A 19,082-nucleotide genomic window follows, 5' to 3' on the forward strand; every position below is an offset into this window, starting at 1 on the left:
TTGCTATAGGTTTTTTTTGGTCTCAAAGTTACAAGCAAGCCGAATCAATGAACTTCACTTGCTCAAGTTTGAATCCTTCACTTCAATGCTTAAAGATGAGTCAGGTAGATTTTCTGACATCAGTAGTCCTGAAGATGTCTGCTTACACATTCCCACTACTTCTTCTTTTTAGAGCCACCTGAGCAATCTTTGTACTGCTGGCATTTTGGATTCAGCAGATTTTGATTTTGTTTGGGACTAGTTCTGAAGACACTCTTTAAGATAGTGCTGGCTGTAGTAGATGCTGAGTCTCAAGTGGGTTTCGTGTAATTTCTCATTTGGATAAATAGCTCATTCAGCTGTGTGTGTGAGACCAGGCCACCCTTGCAGTAGAAGGAACGAATTTTGTTCAATTCAGTCTTTCATACTAATAAATGGAGGAGGGAAAACATTATACTTCTGCATCATGTCCAAACCACAATACCTATCACCTCAGGTGAATGTCTGTTGGTGCTGGAAGCTGACATGGCTGACCACTCAGTGCAGGAAGTGTGGTCTCCAAGGGAAAATAATCTCCTCATAAACACCCCTGAGCAGGAGGTGACCAAGTGAGCCTTATTTAGAATGCTAACGTGAAGGAAGCACAACTGAAGAAAATCTCATGGCTGTACTTGTGGTCCTAAGCCACAAGGGATATATGAGGAATTCAGTCTTGGTAAGGAATTCTAATTTTTTTTTTTTTTCTGTGGCCTGGGGGATTATCTTCTCAGTAGGACCCTCCTGGTTTGAGTTTTGATCCCAAATGTCTTGAATCCCAAACTAATACTATAAATGCTGGGGAATATCTTGGTGGCTCTGTATGTCACTATATGTGTGTGAGCATGCATGCTTATTATGTACGCATTCATTTCCACAGAAATGTATCTAATCAACAAGAAATGTAGCTAATCAACATTATCTGATATATTTCAATAAAACTTTACAACAAGCTCTAAAAAGAGTATTTCTGGCTGTAAGATTAGGGTTTTCTGCATTTTGGCCCTGTTCATGAGAGGGTATTTATAAACTGACTGTGTTATGCCTTTTTTTTTTCTTTTTCCTCTCTTTCCTTCTTCTTTTTTTTTTTTTTTTTTTGTTGTTGTCCCATGGAAAGTTTTCATTCATTTAGTTGGAGTTACAATATTAACCTACTCAAGAAGTCAAGAAGATAGCTGGTGACCTTTTATGAGATGCAATTTTCACCTTTGAGTTACTGATTTTTTCCTCTTGATGTACTGATTGGGTATTTTAGTAGTGAGTGTTCTTTCATGCCATCGTAAGATCAAATGCCTTAATTTATATCCTGGTAATGGTTTTCAGTGCATATGTTGACGATGGGTTTTCAGTGGGGATCAGAGTTAGTAGAAGCACAGGAGGAAAAAAGCCACCAGCAGGTTTTCTGTGGCTGTGTTTGGTCTTTTGATATGGTTATCTTGCAGCTGCCATAATTATTTTAAGACCTGTCCCTCCTTATTCTTGATCTTCCAATCTTTCATCACCAGTTTAAAGCAGTTGTAAAAAGAAAATGGTGAACCTGAGAGCATCCCTCAGAGTGTCATTGGGTTCTTCAGCAAGTCGCCTGTAGGTCCCTTTTTCTGGACCCATAGGTTTCATAGACCTATGGGAGGTTTCTTCAGTTTTGGTTATAGCCAATAAGTAACTGTAACTTAAATAAAATTACTTAATGTCATACTGTAGATGTATAGTATGAATAGTCAAAAGAAGGAACACTTGAACTGTGTATATACATATTTAGGATAAGCAATTTAGGCTTAATTGTTTTTCTTTTCTCCTTTCATTTTTTATATAGTTTTGGTTTTTTTTTTAAATATAATTAATGTAATTGGAAATGATCTGTAATGCAAGACTTTATAAACAGAATATTTTACTTCTGGTAATAAATAATGTTTAAAATCTTAATTTTCTAAGAAGCAAATGGCTATCATTTAGTCATTTAAACAAATAAACCAGTATTTGTTTATTTTTCTTCCCATATAATTTCATATCAGAATTTTAAGGTGAAACACTTTTTGAAGGAGATGGATTTGTCTCTTAGTGCTGATATCTGAATGCTAGTTGGACATAATTCCAGTCAAAGCGTATGGACAGTTTCAATTTATGCTGAGTAGTATGCAAGATACCACCTTTAACTCCAATCTTGAACAACCTAGGAAATTGTTAGCCTTGTAAAAATCCATATTTAAAAAAAAAAAAAAAAAAATCCCCAAACACACAATGGCAGAATACCCCAAATTGTAGTCAGTTAAATCTGTATGTTTGAGTAACCATTTCTGTGCAGAGATGTTAGTCAGTGGGAGGCCGGTAATGGCCTACAGGCTTGCTGGACATTTATTGAGGAATACTGGTTTAAATCAATATTAGCTTCTCTGATCTGGTGAAAATACAAGCATTACTTAATGGAGCCTTTATTTTTTCTTCAGGCTTTGCCAACAAAGCACTTCTAAATAATGCTATTTATTACATCCTGGATAACAAATACACAGAAAACAAAAGAAAACTTGCCGAGTTTGATAATCAAATTGTCTCCTAATATAATTTTTAAAACTCATATGATATTACTAATTTGTATTATTTTTAACAAGAATAATATTGCTTACTAGGTGAATTTTATACCAGAGCTACAATACTATATCCAGTTTTCATAATTTTTATTACAATAATGAACAATAATAATGAAGTTTTATTCTGAGTGTCTGCCAAAGAATGTTAAAAACAAACCCCAAAAAACCAACAGACAAAAAACCATGAACAAAAGGCCCCACCCAAACAAATAAACCTATTGAAAACAAAACTGTGGGAAATAATGACAAATTGAATGGCTCTTACGGTGCTTATTCCAAATAATCAGCTCCTCTATAACGGTATCTGAGAGGAGGCATAACAGTATGTGAGAGGAGACAGCTCATTCCAACAGTGCCTTAGAATAAACTAAAACCTGATCTCATCCTGAATAGAAAATCAAAATAGGATTTTTTTTTCCCATCAGCATTTAGCTATTATTCTGCCTGCAGAAATGTAATTTTCCTGAAGCATGGAAAATCCTAATATATTTCGGCAGAAAACTTGATGTTTTATATTCTTGTTATGAGTGAATTCATAACTTTTTCAGAAGTGAGCATTCTTTGATTGTGCAAGCTTTGGACACAATGTAATAACTATTTTGCTACTGCTGATTATTGCTTGTTACATTATTTTGATATTGGAGTGAAATGTATCGATTCTGAAATTGCCTGAAATTACTATATAAATTCATCAATAGGTCATGCATGTATCTGTTGTATAGATTTTGAACTTCTGTTGAAGGAAATGATTACACAAAAACTATGTATGAATAACGTTAAATGTGAGGTGTGAATCTGGTAGAATAGAAGCATTATGAATTGAGACTGAAACTTAGGGCTTTAGTTTTGCTGATGGATAGGGATTGTTGTGTGTACTTTTCTCTGTGTTTTGATTTTTCTTTTTTTTTTCTTTTTTTTTTTTTTCTCCCCCCAAATGTATCCTTATTTGCTTTTTTTCCTGCAGATGAAAGCCAGAAGACTCTGATGTGGTGCTTATGTTGTCTATACAGCAGTGAACCACAGAACCCTGTGGAATTGAAGGCCAACAGCTGGATACGGGTAAGTGAATGAATCCTTCCCAGGACTGCTTTAAATTAAGTTGATTATTTAAAGGTGCTGCATCTATAGCATAGAGACACTGTCATTTAAGAAACTGCTCCAAACACAACTTGCATACATATTGTGTTGATGTATATAGCACTCTAATTAGAATATTAATCTGTTATATTAAATATTAAAAAGATGTGGCATTTAAAAATGGATCGTTTTGGTGACTTTTAACCTGGTAGATGCACCAGGATATTCAGATAACTCATATAATAGCTCACTATTAAGATAACTGATTAGTGAGCAGCGAACACAAATCAGAAGGGAAAAAAGTATCATTGAAAAACCAAACCCAACCCCTTTTTATTTAGGACAAAATAAATAACCAGGAGAAACGCCATAGCTTGTTTTGAAAACAACTTACATTTGCTCTTTAATATTATTCTTTCTTGCTTTTGTTTAATCTCCTGCCTATGAAGAACATAATTCTATCCAAACTTTCATCAAAGCAGCCAGAGAGGGGAGGCTTAGTGCTTGTCTGTGGATTTATATTTACTGGCTTAAGGAATAATGAATCCTTAACTTTAATCCCAAATTTAGGGTTTTGCATGGTACATCTTTTCATATTTTATACATTTCCACACTGAACTAGCAAAGCACATCAGCATGTAAATAACTTGCAGCATATTGATGCGTAGTGCTTTACATTGCTGAGTAGCAGTTTGAGGATTGTTGATTTTACATCTTTGCATTCTCCATTGGTCCATGTCAAAATATGCTTATAGATATTAATGGACTTGCTAATATTTGGTGCTTTTGTTTTTATTTTATAGTCGTTACAACCAGTGGTAATATAGCAGCCTGATCATTATTTATGTGCATGTCTGCTGAAGCTGAAAATACTCGTAGGCTTCTTTAGTTAATTTCTTACTTAATAGTTGGCGCTACTGCTTTTATTAGTACTGCCACCTGAAAGGGTCTTAGTCTGGGACCAGCATGTAAGCATTTGAGTCAAGCCTCGCTGTAGTCCCGCAGGATTTTTTTCTACCTACTATGTGTTTTTGAATCAATCTTAGTAGTCATTGTGACTTGATGGGTCAAGAGTTAACCTAAAAGTTATAGGGAAGAGGGCATTGAGTTCAAAGCATAAACATGTTTTACTACCTATTTTTATCATTCAGCACTTCCCTAGTTGCCTAATGTGAGTGTAGCTCAATATGATATGAAATGCAATACTTTTATATTTTAATTGGAGGGAAAGAAAGAACTCTTGAGAAACTTAAAAAAAAAAAAAAAAAAGAAAGGATAGGTAAGGGAGAATGGAAAATGCACAGCACCAGGGTACAAAAGTTGAGATTAAAAGAAGGGGTATTATAAAATTGTTTATATAATCATTAGAATTTAGTCTTGGATTCGTATTGTCCAGCATTCATTATAGAATCATAGAATAGTTAGGATTGGAAAGTATCTTAAGATCATCAAGTTCCAACTCCCCTGCCATGGCCAGGGACACCTAACACTAAACTATGTCACCCAAGGCTCTGTCCAGTCTGGCCTTGAACACCGCCAGGGGTGGAGCATTCACAGCTTCCCTGGGCAACCCATTCCAGTGCCTCACCACCCTAAAAGGAAAGAATTTTTTCCTTATAGCCCGTCTAAACTTCCCCTGTTTTAGTTTGAACCCTTTACTCCTTGTTCTATCACTACAGTCCCTAATGAAGAGTCCATCCCCAGCATCCTTCTAGGCCTCCTTCAGATACTGGAAGGCTGCTATGAGGTCTCCACGCAGCCTTCTCTTCTCCAGGCTGAACAGTCCCAACTTTCTCAGCCCCAACTTCTCTCAGAGTTTAGCTTCTCAATTTTCTGCTGGGCTAAGCAATGCTGGAAAGGTGGTGGACACCACTTGTTTCCAAATGTATGCAGTGGAAAGCAATGACTATATTATTATTTCCTTTGGAAACTGCAGCACTCAGTGAACAAAATTCACCACTTGAGAGTACCTCTTTGATAATGCAAACATGTTTTCAGGTAAAGGATTTTCATTTTGCCAAATTCAGCGTTTGCAGAAAACTGCAACACTTGCTTGCTGGAGTTTCTCTGCTTTTTTAGGGAACTAGGAGGTTCCAGAACTTCAGTGTCACCTTGTTATTTTATACATAGCAAACATGGAAACGTGTTTGAATAGTTTAATATAGTGTGTATTTAGTAAAACGCCTGATTGTACAGCAGTGCTCAAATGTTTCTTGTAAAAAGGGGCTTGTGTTTTGGTTTGGCTTTGTGTGTGTGTTTTGTTGTTGTTTTGGTTTGGCTTTTTCTTTTTTTTATTTGAGTTATAAATCTGAACACATAACATCAAGTCCTTCTGTCTTTAGTATTGTTACACTTGCCTCCTGAAGAGGACACCTTAGAGCATCTGAATGGGAATCTTGTTTTCCAGAAGAATGGAAGGCATATATCTGTCTTCCAAATGCCAGCTTTTTGACTTACCTTGAAGTTGTATTTATTTAGACTAAATTTGATGGAATTCTGTCTATTGTGTTAAATGGTATTGAAGTGTTTTGCGGTGGATTGCTCAAAAAAGCCAGATCAAGAAATTTACTGCCAATTAAGCACAGGATGTTTGAGATTTTTAGTGATGTTCTCCGGATGACCTGTGTTTTTTATGATCATCTTGACTTTTTAATTAAACTACAGTTTTAATTGAATTGGTTCAGTTAATGAAGCACTGACCTTTCACCCCTACTTCTGAATCTGGCAGAATTTTCAGCAAAATGGGTTTTTACGACCTTTGCTTTCTGTGCAGCAGTATTTCTAAGACTGTGATGAATTAGCATTAAAAGTATGGTCAATCAGTAATCGTTCAAAATGGAAACATTTGTGATTTACTTTTCGGGACAGATGCACCTGCTTAGTTACAAATCAAAATGCTTAGTTACATCTCGCTATACACTTATATTTGTGTTTGGTTTTCCTTTCCTGTTTAGATGTCAAGAGATTTTTTTTTGCTTGTATCTTGGATCATCCAGCTGTCTGATCAGGTGTTTGTTGAATATTGAATGACAATATTTGTCATTCTTAATAGTTTAACTCATTAACATACATCTTGAGTAGGCAACAGTATTCAAGAAGAGAATAGAACCAGCACTGTTATAAAAACAGGAGTTCAGCAAAATTGTTTTTCTTAAAATTTTAGGGTTTAAGCAGATTTACTGTTTTGTCTGTCAGGGAAGAGTTGTTCATTGATTTACTGGAACTTTGTAAGATTATTTAGTTACTCCTGAATATTACAAGAGTGAAGGTAGAAAGTTGACATTGATGGAACTGCAGGGAAGTTGTGGAGAATAGCTGATGGAAAAAAAATGGAAAGAAGTCAAGGTCTGGGAGTGTGATATGTAGGTCTGCACGTTTCAATGTATTTTGGCTTTATTTGGAATGAGTTACCAAAGCGTTTATAGTATTTCTATCACAATGAGCATAGTAAAGCATCAGTAAGGCATGAAGGAAATGAGACTACGTTATCCTTGAGAAATAGAGGAATTGTCCTCGTATGTTTATAGAATATTCAAAATAGCTTTTATGTGAAATAGAAGATGGAAACGGGGAGTAGAATCATAGAATAGGTTTTTTCTCACTGTAGAATTGGGGAATAGTTTGCAGGCTGGCAGGGGCGATACTGTTGTGGGGGTCTGTTACAGGCCACCGGATCAGGGTGAGGAAGTTGATGAGACCTTCTACAGGCAGCTGAGAGCAGCCTCACAGTCACAGGCCGTGGTCGTCGTGGGGGATTTTAACTTCCCTGATGTTTGCTGGAAGGACTACTCAGCAACCCAGCCGCAGTCCAGGAGGTTCCTCCAGTGTATGGATGATAACTTCCTCATGCAAATGGTGGATGAGCCAACCAGGAGAGGTGCGCTGCTGGATCTCATCCTCACTAACAAGGAGGGTCTGATCGAAGCAGTGAAGGTTGAGGGCTGCCTTGGTTGCAGCGACCACGAGATGGTAGAATTCAGGATCTTGTGTGGTAGGGCCAGTAGAATAGCAAGTAGAATCGCAACCCTGGACTTTATCAGGGCAAACTTTGGCCTCTTCAAGCAATTGCTAGGGGAAATCTCATGGGCTAGGCTGCTTGAAGGTAAAGGGGCCCAAGATAGTTGGTTGACGTTCAAGGACTGCTTTTTCCGAGCTCAAGGTCAGAGCATCCCGACACATAGGAAGTCAAGGAAGAGGGTCAGGAGACCTGCGTGGCTAAATAGGGAATTGCTGGGTATGCTGAAGTGGAAGAGAAGAGTTTACAGGTCATGGAAGGAAGGGCTGGCCACTTGGGAAGAATATAAGGCTGCTGCTAGAGGATGTAGGAAAGCTGCTAGGATGACTAAGGCCTCCTTGGAATTAAAGCTGGCGAGAGGGGTCAAGGACAGCAGAAAGAGCTTTTTCAAATACATGGAGGTAAAACTAACACCAGAGGCAATGTAGGCCCGCTGATGAACGGGACGGGTGCCCTGGTGACAGAAGGTACAGAGATAGCAGAGTTACTGAATGCCTTCTTTGTCCCTGTCTACTCTGCCGGAGGCAGTCCTGAAGAGCCCTGTACCGCTGAGACCTCAGATGGAGATAGGTCAACGGAGCGGTTTGCCTTAGTCGATGAGGAATGGGTTAGAGACCAGTTGAGCAATCTGGACATCCATAAATCCATGGGTCCAGATGGGATGCACACGCAGGTGCTGAGGGAACTGGCGGAGGTCATTGCTAGACCGCTCTCCATCATCTTTACCAAGTCTTGGGAAACGGGAGAGGTGCCTGAGGACTGGAGGAAAGCAAATGTCACTCCTGTCTTCAAAAAGGGCAAGAAGGAGGACCCGGGTAACTATAGACCAATCAGCCTCACCTCCATTCCTGGGAGAGTGATGAAACACCTTATCCTTGGTGCCATCTTAAGGCATATCAAGGATAAGAGGGTTATGAGGGGCAGTCAACATGGCTTCACCAAGGGGAAGTCATGCTTGACCAATCTCGTAGCCTTTTATGAGGAAATAAAATGGTGGATGGATGATGGCAGAGCGGTGGATGTGGTCTACCTTGACTTCAGCAAAGCGTTTGACACAGTCTCCCACAGCATCCTCACAGCTAAATTGAGGAAGTGTGGTCTGGATGATCAGGTAGTGAGGTGGACTGTGAACTGGCTGAAGGAGAGAAGCCAGAGAGTTGTAGTCTATGGGGCGGAGTCTAGTTGGAGGCCTGTATCTAGTGGAGTGCCTCAAGGGTCGGTACTGGGACCAGTATTATTTAATATATTTATCAATGATTTAGATGAGGGAATTGAGTGTACTATCAGCAAGTTTGCTGATGACACTAAGCTGGGAGGAGTGGCCGACACGCCAGAAGGCTGTGCTGCCATCCAGCGAGACCTGGACAGGCTGGAGAGTTGGGCAGGGAATAACTTGATGAAATATAACAAGGGAAAGTGTAGAGTCCTGCATCTGGGCAGGAACAACCCCAGGTTCCAGTATAGATTGGGGAACGACCTGTTAGAGAGCAGTGTAGGGGAGAGGGACCTGGGGGTCCTGGTGGACGACAGGGTGACCATGAGCCGACACTGTGCCCTTGTGGCCAAGAAGGCCAATGGCATCCTGGGGTGTATTAGAAGGGGGGTGGTTAGTAGGTGGAGAGAGGTCCTCCTTCCCCTCTACTCAGCCCTGGTGAGACCTCATCTGGAATATTGTGTCCAGTTCTGGGCCCCTCAGTTTAAGAAGGACAGGGACCTGCTGGAGAGAGTCCAGCGCAGGGCAACTAAGATGATTAAGGGAGTGGAGCATCTCCCTTATGAGGAAAGACTGAGGGAGCTGGGTCTCTATAGTTTGGAGAAGAGGAGACTGAGGGGTGACCTTATTAGTGTATATAAATATATAAAGGGGGAGTGTCACGAGGATGGAGCCAGGCTCTTCTCAGTGGCAAACAATGATAGGACAAGGGGCAATGGGTACAAACTGGAACACAAGAGGTTCCACATAAACTTGAGAAGAAACTCCTTCTCAGTGAGGGTGACAGAACACTGGAACAGGCTGCCCAGGGAGGTTGTGGAGTCTCCTTCTCTGGAGACATCCAAAACCCGCCTGGACACATTCCTGTGTAACCCCATCTAGGTGTTCCTGCTCCGGCAGGGGGATTGGACTAGATGATCTTTTGAGGTCCCTTCCAATCTCTAACATACTGTGATACTGTGATGCTGTGAAGGGACCTTTAAAGGTCACCTTGTGCAACCCCCCTGCAATAAGCAGGAGCATCTTCAACTAGCTCAGGTTTCTCAGAGCCTCATCCACTGGCCTTAAATGTTTTCAGGGATGGTGCATCTGCCACCTCTCTGGGCAACCTCTGCCAGTGTTTCACCACCCTCATTGTAGAAAAATGCTTCCTTATGTGCAGTCTGGATCAATGATTTTTGAGTTTAAGACCATTACCCCCTCTCTTATCATAACAGGCCTGTTGAAAAGTTTTTCCTCATCTTTCTTATAAGCCCCCTTTAAGTATTGAAAGTCTGAATAAGGTCTTAAGACCTTAGAATTAGAAAATTGTATTTTTTCTGTGTCTGTTTTATGAGAAGAAGATTTATTTATCTATATATTTATTTTCTATTATTTATTTATTTATGTATTTATTTATTTTAGGATATATGATTTATGTATGTTTGTTAAAATACAGAATGCCAAGTATGTGAGGAAAAGTTTGGAACAGGACGCAGTTGTTTCCAGTATATCGCAATGACAACTTTGTTGGTTATTATGATAGCTATTTACTAACTTATTAACAGTGGTGTATATTCTTAAATATCAGTAGATGGCATTCTTTCTGTTACATACAGGTACACATATGTTTGTTTTATATTAATAGGTACACAACTTCCCACTTCACAGCATTCTAATACATCATCTTCAAAGGGAAGGTGAACGTTTTCTTTTAATAGTAGTCTCCAGATTAGAAGCCAGCTTCATTGCTGCCCAGATTGTGTGGCACTGTTTTGAGTCTTAGCTGTCTGATGGTGCTTGCAGTAGTGAGAGTTCTGTGTTAAGATTCCTGTCCTGAAATTTTGGGCAACAATTCAGGATACTCACTAATAGGAAAACTAATGTACTGATCTTCTTTTCTGTATGCTCAGTGCACACAGTTGGATTGATTTTTGTCTTGCCCGTGAGTATTTCAGAGATGTAGAAGAATTCTACAACACTTGTCATGATAACTAATACTTCATACTTATGGGGAATTTTTTAGTATTTAGGGGCTTTGTATCTGAGGATCTGTTTGTTAAACACTGCACACAAACAGTTTAGAAAACATCCTTGGTTCTGAAGTGGCTACAATGAATGACTTGTGATGCAGTCAGAAACAGAAACCAAAAAATAAATAACTAATCCTTTCTTCTAGCCCCATCCTTCCATCATGTTGTAAAATTACAAATTGTATTCTGCACAGCACATGTTTTTTTATTTCCCCTCTTTTATTATGTAACCCTATATACATTTATATATATATATGTATGGTTACCCACTTACATATGGTCAAGTCATCTATGCTAAAATGTTTTTAGTATCTCTGTTATCGTATTACTTGGTTTGCTGCTCCCATGTTGTAATTTATTCTGTCACATTTTTCCCTGCTGCTGGTTTCAGAAGTTTATTTGATATAAGACTTCCCCACACTGTCGAGTACAACAAAGCAGCCATTCTTTTGTTTCTGGTACCTTGTTAAGAGTAAGCTTTCTTCAATGCATTAGCTGCATTAGCAGAGACTCGAGCAAGCGTAGGTTAAGTTGCGTGAACTGATACCACTAAATGCCAGTAGATGTCAGCCTCTGTATGAAGCGATTGCCTTCAGATACCCCACGCGGACATGGGACACACACAAACACGCGTTCTCGCAAACCGATTTTTAGAGCCAGGTAACTTCGCTGTTGTTAAGGGATTAAACTAATAGGAATAACATTGTGGCCTTTCCCTGATTCCATCTGGATGTGTTTTGTTAGAAAGTCAGTATTGTGAAGTACTCTAATTTGTCATGAGGGTGACAAATAAAGATGAGTACTTCCTCTGAGGAGGGACCAAGTTGAACTTCTGCAGCCAAATTAATGGGTATAAAATAACGCTGTTACAGGGTAGGCATGAACAGGACATTCACTGGAATGGGTAACAGGAAATAAAAACTGGGACTTAGCTGTTGTACATTATACTTTCACTTAAGCTGTTCTATGTTACAAACATTTTCCATTCTTAGTTAGAGCTAAGAGCAATTATTAAAGAAATATGCCTCGTAAAAAGTGGAAACAAAGAAAAACAGCCTACCAAATATCCTGTAGCTATTCATTGCCTGTTCTGGAGGCTTTTGTGAACACGCAAGAGATTATGGATAATTATGGGCTAGTGATTGCTTTTATAATACTGCTTTGTTTGTTTCCCAGAGTATATATTATTCTTATATTTCATTACTAGTCAGAGCATTGAAGCACGTGTAAATTAATGTAATTTTAAACATATTGTTGTGCAATGCAATTATTAATGTTCTCATCTTTCATGGAAATTTTAATCCAGTTTTAAATCCCATGTAAGTTCATATCCTGTAGACAGGATGGGAAATGCAGATTTTTGATGGTATTTGTAAGTTGACAGGCCATCACAGTAGCATCAAAGGAACCCAAATGTTTTACTTGACTTGCAAGTCAAAGAAGAGGAAGCATACTAGTTTCTGAATAGGAAAACCTGGTTTAAAAATGTTTCCCAGATATAAGGGGAAACATAAAAGGTTCTGCTTACCAATTCTATGTTCAAAATTCTATTTATACAGGGTTGTGGGGTTTTTTTGTGTGTGGAGACCAAATATAAGGGTTTTTGTTTAAAACGTAACCTATCCGTTTAATAATGAAGTTGACTAAAGAACAGCAAACATACCTGAGTGAATGTAATTGTCACTACAGTTAAACCAGTGGTTTTCCCATTGTTTATTTAAGCAATAAAGGATAAGCAGTGCTTGTGCTAACCTAGCTTCTGGATAGTTCTCAGTCCACCATGTTGTACAACGAATATGTAATAATGGCAGTAACTATAAAATCATGTTTTGCTCATGTAGTCTATCTCTGTTGATACATGGTGCATTTGCACACAATCTCAAGGCTAGATCTCAGGAGCAGAATGAAACAGGTATCTGAAAAGCACTTTATTCTACAGTGTTTTTTCAGTTACATGTATTAGCAAAAATTAAAAAACTATTCCAACTGTAGGTAGAACAGATTAAATGCCAACATACCACCCTATGTATCACTGAAAGTACATACAGAAAACTCAGATATGCCGTTCTGTCAAAAGTGATGGTATTAAAACCTAGAGAATTCAGAAAGCAGCTTTCCTCTTCGTAATTATATGAGATAAATTAATTGGTATGTTAAAACAATTTTCAGTTAATTCAGCCAGTGGCAGCTGGGTGAATGGTTACTTCAGATATGTGTGCAAAAGCTATACACACATGTATTATGTAAAATGAAACATAAAAATGAGATGTTTTAGAGAATGCAAAAGGAAAATTAAAAGAGTAAATTCTGTAAAATGACTTGTAAATAAGACAGAAATACCCAGTCTTACAAACTCAAGGGCTTGCTCACAGGTGAGAGTTCACAGTGTGCTCAGGATTTCAAACAAGCCTTGAGAGACATGTTAGCATGTGTAGACCTGACTTCTGATGCCTTGTATTTGTTAACCAGCAATTTGACACTTGAACTTTTGTCAAAAGCAAGCAAAAGACAGTGTCATTACGAAGCATGGGGAGATGGAGTGCTCATTTGCTAGACATAGTTGGCAAGCCAAATCTGATGGGGGTAGGGGGAAGTTGAGCTGAAAGGGCATGCAGATCTAAAATTACCTGGTGGAGCTTTGTACTTCTTGCCAGAATCTGGGCAGGGTGGTGGACCAGTGAAAGATTTCTAAGTTAAATAAATAGAAAGAAAATATCTGACACACAAGGAGAGACATTTCTGATTGTTGTCAGGTACTAGGCTTGCTGTGACATCAGGGCTCCTCTTTGAAAAACAGAGCAAACATTTTCAAGTTCAGCCCTCTCCACAGGGAAAACTGCTTTTGTTTACTGTCGTTTGGGTTGGGTTCAGCAGTCAGTTTGTGCCACTAGGATTCAGCAACATGTTTTTACAAATGAGGAAGTTCTGTGAGTCTGGAAGAAAATTGTAATATCCAAACACAACAATAATATGGTCAGAAGCCCCAAGCCATTCTAAAAGAAGCAGAACTTCTGACTTAAGTGAAACAAACAAAAATGCCTTTGCATAGATGTAGCATATCTGTGGAGAAGTGTAGAGCAAGAGAGATCATATTAAAAGGAAAAGTACCATGTATGTGGATGGACTGTATAAAAGGTCTTCAGGATGCAGTTTTTATGCACTTAATCAAGCTGCCTGAACCATTCTTACAAGTATACCGTTGTGCAGAACTGTTTAATGGACATTCTGTTGTGTAGTTTGTGAAAAGTGTTTGAGGAACAGAAGGGATTCATTTAAGAAAAACATCCTCAATTATTGTGACCATCTCTGCAGAAAACCAGAGATGGTACCACTGCAGCCATGTCAGTTGAAATAGGAAAATGCTACTGGTTGTATCATGGGCCTAACAAAAGCAAGAGTAGGAACTCCTACTCTTTCAGTAGGCTCAGTTCATGAAGTGAAATATTTGGGTTTCTTTTTTTATTTGGTGTATATCAAGCTATAATTGAAATGCTAATAAAGCAGTTGCATCCACCAAGGAAAAAAGTCTAAAGATAAATTTAGTAATCAGACATTTTTCACCTCTAAATGTAGCATTTGCAAAAGTAAGTTCAGACCTTGGACAGAATTGCTGTTTACTGGGAAATCTAATGAGCATTTGGAAGACATTGGCGAGGCAAACCTTAGGTGTAGATCGACTGTTTTAATTTGTGTGAGATCTGAGGATATTCAAGACAGGCTAATTGGCAAGACTTGTTAGTGGTACCTTGTGAGCTTGAATACTGTGGCCATTACAGGACAGAGGAAGTTTCTGTAGGTAAATGGACACTGACACAGCTAGTGTGAGGAAGTGCCAAGAGTATTCTTCTCCACTGGGGAAGGAGAGCCAGGATCTGCAGGTTACAAGAAGGCAGACACGGCTCTGGATTTACACAGATACAGCACGGCCATTCAAGAACAGGGTAAGTCCAGTGACAATCACCAGGGTAGCCATCAGTTGTGATCGCCAGATTGCCAGAACAGCTTACAGTGATGAAGCAGGTCCAAGGTCAAGCTGAGAAGTTTGGGTCAGGTTCCAGAACAGCGAGGTGCATGACCAGGGACAGGCATGGCTGCAACAGCTCAGGCAAGGACCAAGAGCCTTGTTTGCCTGTGCTTAAATGCAGTTCCCAAGTGAAGCCAGAAGGACCCAGCTTCTTAAAGCTCCTGATCACACAGCACTGTGTGGCAACTGGCCTCAAACACAGGCAGCCAAACCCTTAGGAAGGAAGAATAAGAAAGACACAACTACATGTCTGCACTGTTTGTACAAGTTTTCCTATGGCTTCTGCATCTGGCTGTTATCAGAGGCAGAATCATAGAATCATAGAATACTCAGGGTTCAAAGGACCCTAAGATCATATAGTTCCAACCCCCCTGCCATGGGCAGGGACACTTCACAGTAAACCATGTCACCCAAGGCTCTGTCCAACTTGGCCATGAGCACTGCCAGGGATGGAGCATTCACAACCTCCTTGGGCAGCATGTTCCAGTGCCTCACCACCCTAAAAGGAAAGAATTTTTTCCTTATATCCAATCTAAACTTCCCCTGTTTAAGTTTTAACCCGTTACCCCTTGTTCTGTCACTACAGTCCCTAATGAAGAGTCCATCCCCAGCATCCCTATAGGCCCCCTTCAGATACTGGAAGGCTGCTATGAGGTCTCCACGCAGCCTTCTCTTCCCCAGGCTGAACAACCCCAACTTTCTCAGCCTGTCTTCATAAGAGAGGTGCTCCAGTCCCCTGATCATCCTCGTGGCCCTCCTCTGGACTTGTTCCAACAGATCCATGTCCTTTTTATGTTGAGGACAACAGAACTGCACACAATACTCCAAGTGAGGTCTCACAAGAGCAGAACAAAGGGGCAGGATCACCTCCTTTGACCTGCTGGTCACGCTGCTTTTGATGCAGCCCAGGATACGCTTGGCTTTCTGGGCTGGGAGCACACACTGAAGCCGGCTCCTGTTAATTTTCTCATTAACCAACAGCCCCAAGTCCTCCTCTGCAGGGCTGCTCTGAATCTCTTCTCTGCCCAGCCTGTAGCTGTGCCTGGGATTGCTCCGACCCAGGTGTAGGACCTTGCACTTGGCATGGTTAAACTTCATGAGGTTGGCATCAGCCCACCTCACAAGCGTGTCAAGGTCCCTCTGGATGGCATTCCTTCCCTCCAGCGTATCAACCGAACCACACTGCTTGGTGTCATTGTCAAACTTGCTGAGGGCGCACTCAATCCCACTGTCCATGTCAGCGACAAAGATGTTGAACAAGACTGGTCCCAACACCAATCCCTGAGGGACACCACCTGTTACTGGTCTCCAGTCGGACATTGAGCCGTTGACCACAACTCTTTGCGTGCAGCCATCCATCCAGTTCTTTATCCACCAAGTGGTCCATCTATCAAATTGATGTCTCTCCAATTCAGAGACAAGGATGTCATGTGGGACAGTGTCAAATGCTTTGCACAAGTCCAGGTAGGTGATGTCAACTGCTCTGCCCCTGTCCATCAGTTCTGTAGCCCCATCACAGGAGGCCACCAGATTGGTCAGGCAGGATTTTCCCTTAGTGAAGCCATGCTGGCTGTCACCAAGCACCTTGTTGTTTTTCATGTGCCTTAGCATGCCTTCCACAAGAATCTGCTCCAAGATTTTGCCAGGCACAGAGGTGAGACTGACTGGTCTGTAATTCCCTGGGTCATCCATTTTCCCCTTCTTGAAAATGGGGGTTATATTTCCCTTTTTCCAGTCATCGGGAATTTCACCTGACTGCCATGATTTTTCAAATATGATGGACAGTGGCTTAGCAACTTCATTTGCCAGCTCCTTCAGGACCCACAGATGGATTTCATCAGGTCCCATGGACTTGTGCACGTTCAGGTTCTTAAGACGGTCTCAAACCAGGTCCTCTCCTACAGTGGGCCCAAGGTCTTCATTCTCACAGTCCCTGCATCTGCCTTCCAAGACCTGGTTGGTGTGGTCAGAGCCTTTGCCAGTGAAGACTGAGGCAAAGAAGTCATTCAGAACCTCAGCATTCTCCAAATCCAGGCTAGCCAGTTCTCCTGAGGGGGCCCACATTGTTCCTAAACTTTCCTTTGTTAGCGACGTACCTGTAGAATCCCTTCCTGTCATCCTTAACATCCCTAGCCAAGTTTACTTCTAACTGGGCCTTAGCTTTCCTAACCTGGTTCCTAGCTTCCCAAACAACATCCCTGTATTCTTCCCAGGCTGCGTGTCCTTGCTTCCACCTTTTATAAGCCTCTTTTTTTCTTCCAAGTTTCCTCAGCAGCTCCTTATCGATACCCAAGGAGGTCTCCTGGCCCTCCTGCTGCACTTCCTTCTAGCTGGGATGCAACACTCCTGAGCTTGTAGCAGCTGATCCTTGAATATCAACCAACAGCGTTAGCCCCACCTGCCCCTTAGGGCTATATCCCATGGAACCTTACTAAGCAGGTTCCTGAAGAGGCCAAAGTCTGCTCTCTTGAAGTCCAGGGCAGTGAGTTTGCTGCACGCTCTTCTCACTGTCCTGAGGATCTCGAATTAGACCATCTCATGATCGCTGCAAACAAGGCTGCCCTGGAGAGTCACATTCCCAGCCATCCCTTCCCTGATGGTGAGCACAAGGTCAAGCATGGCACCTCTCCTTGTTGGTTCCTCTGTTACTTGCAGAAGGAAGTTGTCTTCCACACAATCGAGGAACCTCCTGGATTGCTTGTGCCAGGCCGTATCGTCATTCCAACAGACATCAGGGTGGTTGAAATCCCCTGTGAGAAGAAGGGCCTGTGAGTGGGAGGCTGCTCCTATTTGTTTATAGAGTGCTTCATCCACGGATTCCTTTTGAGCAGGCGGTCTGTAACAGATCCCTACAGTAATGTCTCCCATAGCTGTTCTCCCTTTAGCCCTGACCCACAAACCCTCTGTTGACTGCTCACCTGTCCCCAGACAGAATTCCATACTCTCCAGCCTATCCCTAACATAAATAGCAACACCCTCTCCCTGCCTGCTAGGCCTGTCTTTTCTAAAGAGTCTGTAACCTTCCATTCCACCACTCCAGTCATAGGAGCCATCCCACCATGTTTCTGTGATGCCTGTTATATCATACCCCTGTAGACATGCACACATATTATAGGTGCTGGCAACTGACTGGGTGTGTTGGGATGGAATGATGCCCCCCTCCCCCAACACATCTAGTTTAAAGCTTCCTTGACCAGTCTGGAAAGCCTCCTACCAAAGACCAGCTCCACCAGCCCCCAGTAGACCTGGGCTACTAAATTGAGTCCCAAGTTCTAGATACCCAAATCCCTGACCATGGCACCATCCATAGGCAGGATACTAGCTAGCTGGGGAACTATTTTTGTAGTGTTTCTGTTCCTATGTAATTAAACTTGTTTTGTTTCAAACATACGATGTGTGATAATTGTTAGAGGCAGCATTAGGGAATGTAATTCAAAAGTAGAAGAGTGTAATTTAAGAATACTAGTTCAGAGGGTCACAACAACATAGTTCTGATTATTGCTGTCAGTTTGTGAGGGCAGAGGGAAAATTGCAGTGCTCTTGCGGTTTCTTTAAGACTTGTCATGGTGGTTTCTTTAGGACAGTGGAAAAGACATATTAAAAGGGAAAAGTTCAGTCACAGATTTAAGGGTTCTTAGTTTTGATGGAGATTTTTTAGACTGGTCTCAAATGAATATGACATAATACAAGTAAATCTGTTAAGGCTTATTTCAGAAGTTGAAGTGCAAGCCAAGTCAAGTAAGAATCCACTAAAGCCAGGTAGGCAGAGTTACTTACTTTTCAGAAACAAAGTGCTTTTGATTATTGCTGTATTTCCCAGAGATAACGTCCCTGTAAGATACTGTATTAAAGTTTCTTTCCCTATTCACTTATTTTTAGTAGCCATAGCATATTACGTATAGCACTTGGATTACTCTTCTATATAGTATATCAGCAGGCCTGAACAGCATGCTCTTTTGAGGTTTGCCACAGTAGTGCTTTTTTGTTTGTTTGTTTGTTTTCGGCTTGAGATTTCTTTCATTCTTACTTCTGCCTTGAAATACTTTTGATTTATACAATGTGAGGTTTCTGCAGATGTGAGTTAGAAGACTTAGAAATACAGTGTCTAAAACTTTGCATGGTAAGTCCTAGGAAGGCTTAG

At 40.7% G+C, this 19,082-nt stretch overlaps 1 protein-coding gene across 5 annotated transcripts in view; it reads left to right on the plus strand.

Moving 5' to 3' along the window:
- The window catches only part of FANCC (FA complementation group C), an 88,404-nt gene that overhangs the window by 20,552 nt on the left and 48,770 nt on the right, over positions 1-19,082 (plus strand). For all 5 annotated transcript variants that reach the window (XM_061377534.1, XM_061377531.1, XM_061377536.1 and 2 more), the window contains one exon: positions 3,565-3,659. In XM_061377534.1, coding sequence (XP_061233518.1) covers positions 3,565-3,659 — 95 coding nt within the window. The remainder of the gene's footprint in view (positions 1-3,564; positions 3,660-19,082) is intronic.

This window comes from Neopsephotus bourkii, unplaced genomic scaffold, assembly GCF_033783945.1.
Source record: "Neopsephotus bourkii isolate Nb327-2 ecotype Australia unplaced genomic scaffold, CSIRO-AGI_Nbou_v1 NB_1759, whole genome shotgun sequence".
In the NCBI taxonomy this organism is placed as follows: Eukaryota; Metazoa; Chordata; class Aves; order Psittaciformes; family Psittacidae; genus Neopsephotus; species Neopsephotus bourkii.